The 2,960-nt window shown below is 33.0% G+C and overlaps 2 protein-coding genes across 2 annotated transcripts; both read right to left on the reverse strand.

The window, feature by feature from the left end:
* Positions 1-495: 495 nt before the first annotated feature.
* On the reverse strand, positions 496-927 carry LOC136075938 (uncharacterized). Its single transcript, XM_065789387.1, has one exon. It carries the CDS (start codon positions 925-927, stop codon positions 496-498), a length of 432 nt encoding a protein of 143 aa, XP_065645459.1.
* Positions 928-2,375: 1,448 nt separating this feature from the next.
* LOC136075939 (uncharacterized) lies at positions 2,376-2,960 on the reverse strand. The gene has a single exon (XM_065789388.1). The coding sequence runs from the start codon at positions 2,958-2,960 to the stop codon at positions 2,376-2,378; it is 585 nt and encodes a 194-aa protein (XP_065645460.1).

Raw genomic sequence — 2,960 nt, forward strand, 5'->3', positions numbered from 1 at the left:
AAATACATAAAAGTATATTTGTTTTCATATTCAATATTAGTTATTCAAATACTTCAAATTTAGGACATTAAAGCACCCTAGATTTAAAGATCAAGGTTGCATACTCTCTCATACACATTACGCTAAACATTACCAGACATTATGTGTTTCCAGAATAATTAAAAAAAGCTAGACGACACAACCTAGCTTTAAAGCAGTAACACCGCCTGGCACTAAATGCTGCCAAGTCACACCTCTTCAATAGTACACCGCTTGGCTGGCAAGGTTATCAATCTTGCTCAACATAATGCCAAGTCACACCACTTTGAAAACATAAAAACAACATAATTTAAACATATATACAACTATAATCAAAATGGTTTTATATAACGCATATAAACACATTTTATAACAATACTAAATGAAATAGAGTTAATAAAAATAAATAAAAATAAATAAATAAAAAATGTGCTCACAACCTACAAACAGTAAATTTTCGAAATGAAAATCTAAAGACTATAAAGTAAGAACATTAGAAAATATAACATTATTTGTGTAACATTTTTCACCTACCATACCTTGAATGAGATGTTTATCAATTTTGAAAAACAAACTATTAAATGCTATAGTTCTTGAACATGCAACATATAGTTGACCATGAGAGAAACACAGTTTTTTGAGATATACCTCAACTCTTTCAAATGTTTGACCTTGACTTTTGTTAGTTGTCATTAAAGAAGCCAATCTGACTGGAAACTGACGACGTTTCAGAACAAAAGGTAAATTAGAATCTGACGGAGCCAACTGAATTCGAGGAACAAAAACCCGTTTACCACCAGAAACACCTGTCAAAACCTCTGCATCAATATAATTATTTTGAAGAGCACAAACTTTCATTCGAGTATCATTGCATAACCCAGCTTTGAAATCTAAATTTCTAAGTACCATAATTACACAACCAATTTTCAATTTTAAGCAATGAGGTGGCATACCTGAAGGAGTTAAGCTGTTCAAAAACTCAACAGGAAAGTTATTTCTTTCGTTAAGGTCATCAGTATCAATTTTGATCAGCACTTAAATAAATTTTGTACTAATCCGGTAGACATTCAAGCTCTTCTTCATTGATTAATAATGAATCAACATTAGTTGGTGTTAAAATCACGCGTCTAGAATAATCATTTTGATCAATCTTTTAAAGAAATCCTCCTCTTTGACAGGTATTGCTCCATTCCCAAGTTTTAGTAGCCATTGGGAAAATTCACCTTCCTCATCTTGTAAGAACATTTTATACACAATTCTACAATTTCAGCTGGTAGTCCTCTTTTCACAACAGACAGTATTTGCCTAAAGTCACCACCAAAAAGAATGACTTTCCTCCAAACAGAAAATTTTTGTTGCAAACATCTTTTAACAACCTATCAATTGCATTAAAGGCATGTTTAGGTATCATGGATGTTTCATCAAGCAAAAAAAACTTGTCTTAAAAGATGTCCATGTATAGAGTTAGCGGTTACATTACATGTGCTGTTATCCACAGGAAGTTTGAATAAACCATGTAATGTAGATCCATTTGTAAGAAGAGTTGCTGCTATGCCTGTCCATGCAGCTGTAGCAGATTTAAAACCCCTAATTATGGTTTCAGCAATCAAATAATTGTAAGTCAACATTTTTCCACTACCAGCTGGTCCATCCATGAAAAAAAATCTGAAATGTTGATTTTCTACACTTGGTTGCTCATTCAGTGCAGCAAGGATAGCATTAAATACATTTAATCGATTGACATTAAGCAACAGCCTCGTTTGATTGGCTTCGTCAATAGATTGTTGAATATTTTCATCAAAATTTTCTCGATTTAAACCTATAAGCTCATCCATAACAGACAAATTGTAATCAGCCAGCATTTTACCACTTTGATTAATAATCTTTTCAATTTGATGAAGAGTACCTTGTTCAGCTATTAAAAGTGGGACTGAACAGTGAATGAAATCTTCCATCATAAAAGCTTTGTATGTATTCCAGAGATGTAAAGGATTGTCAGGTTCACAAAAGGTCAAAATAATTGAAAACAACTGTCTAATTTGCTTTGGCATACGTGTTAAAACTGCCTCAGAAAGAGTGTTCTGCCATTCAGCGTCATCTTGCAACAAACCTTTCAAAACACATGCTTCACGAAACGTTTTAGGGACAATACCATTAACAGTACGCACATCCTCCCAAGATGTTACTCCTTTTGCTAGCAAAAGTAACAGTCTAAGAAAAAGTAATTCTCCGGTTGGAATAACTTTATACATTCTTACTATCACCTTATTACCACCCCTTTGTCTAACCTTCCATTTACAAAGTTTATCATCAAAAAAAAAGTGATAAGGAAAAGTGATGTCTATAAATGAATAACATTAGGCTTCTTCATTTTCAGAATTTAACTTAAACCATGCTGTAAGATGTGTATCTCGTTGAGCAGCACGATCTAAAGCCACTTGTTCTGCTCCTTCTCTAAAATAAACTACCTGATTCTCAGGAAGATGAACTTTAAAGTGTATAATAATGTGTGAAATTTGACTAATGGGAAACTCAAATATTCGCCACAATGCTTCAGGCGCACTAACATAACAACAATCTAAAAAAGTGTTTACTTCATCATGATTAACTTGTTCGTTTATTACAATACTTGTGCAGTCATGCCCTTTGTATAAGTACTTGTACAAATATTTAACAGCCTTTACAGACATGCAAACTTTAACATTAATATGGGCTTGATATTTCATTAATAAACAAGGATTGTTAGGTACAACCCAACGGTTATCTACATTGTTACCTTTAATATTGATAACCAAGCCATTGTCACGATGCCTGTAACACGGATAACCATTATGAACTGCTGCTGTGTTGGCATTAAATTCTTTAGGATATTTTTTGCTGAATACTCCATCTATCATGCAGGGCAAATTTTGATTCAATATACCACACGGACCATGAATCAT

The sequence above is a fragment of the Hydra vulgaris genome, chromosome 02, assembly GCF_038396675.1.
Source record: "Hydra vulgaris chromosome 02, alternate assembly HydraT2T_AEP".
Lineage (NCBI taxonomy): Eukaryota > Metazoa > Cnidaria > Hydrozoa > Anthoathecata > Hydridae > Hydra > Hydra vulgaris.

What these genes read in the sequence shown, in the direction of transcription:
- LOC136075938 (XM_065789387.1), bottom strand. Translation starts at nt 927, where the DNA reads ATGGTACTTAGAAATTTAGATTTCAAAGCTGGGTTATGCAATGATACT.
- LOC136075939 (XM_065789388.1), bottom strand. Translation starts at nt 2,960, where the DNA reads ATGATTCATGGTCCGTGTGGTATATTGAATCAAAATTTGCCCTGCATG.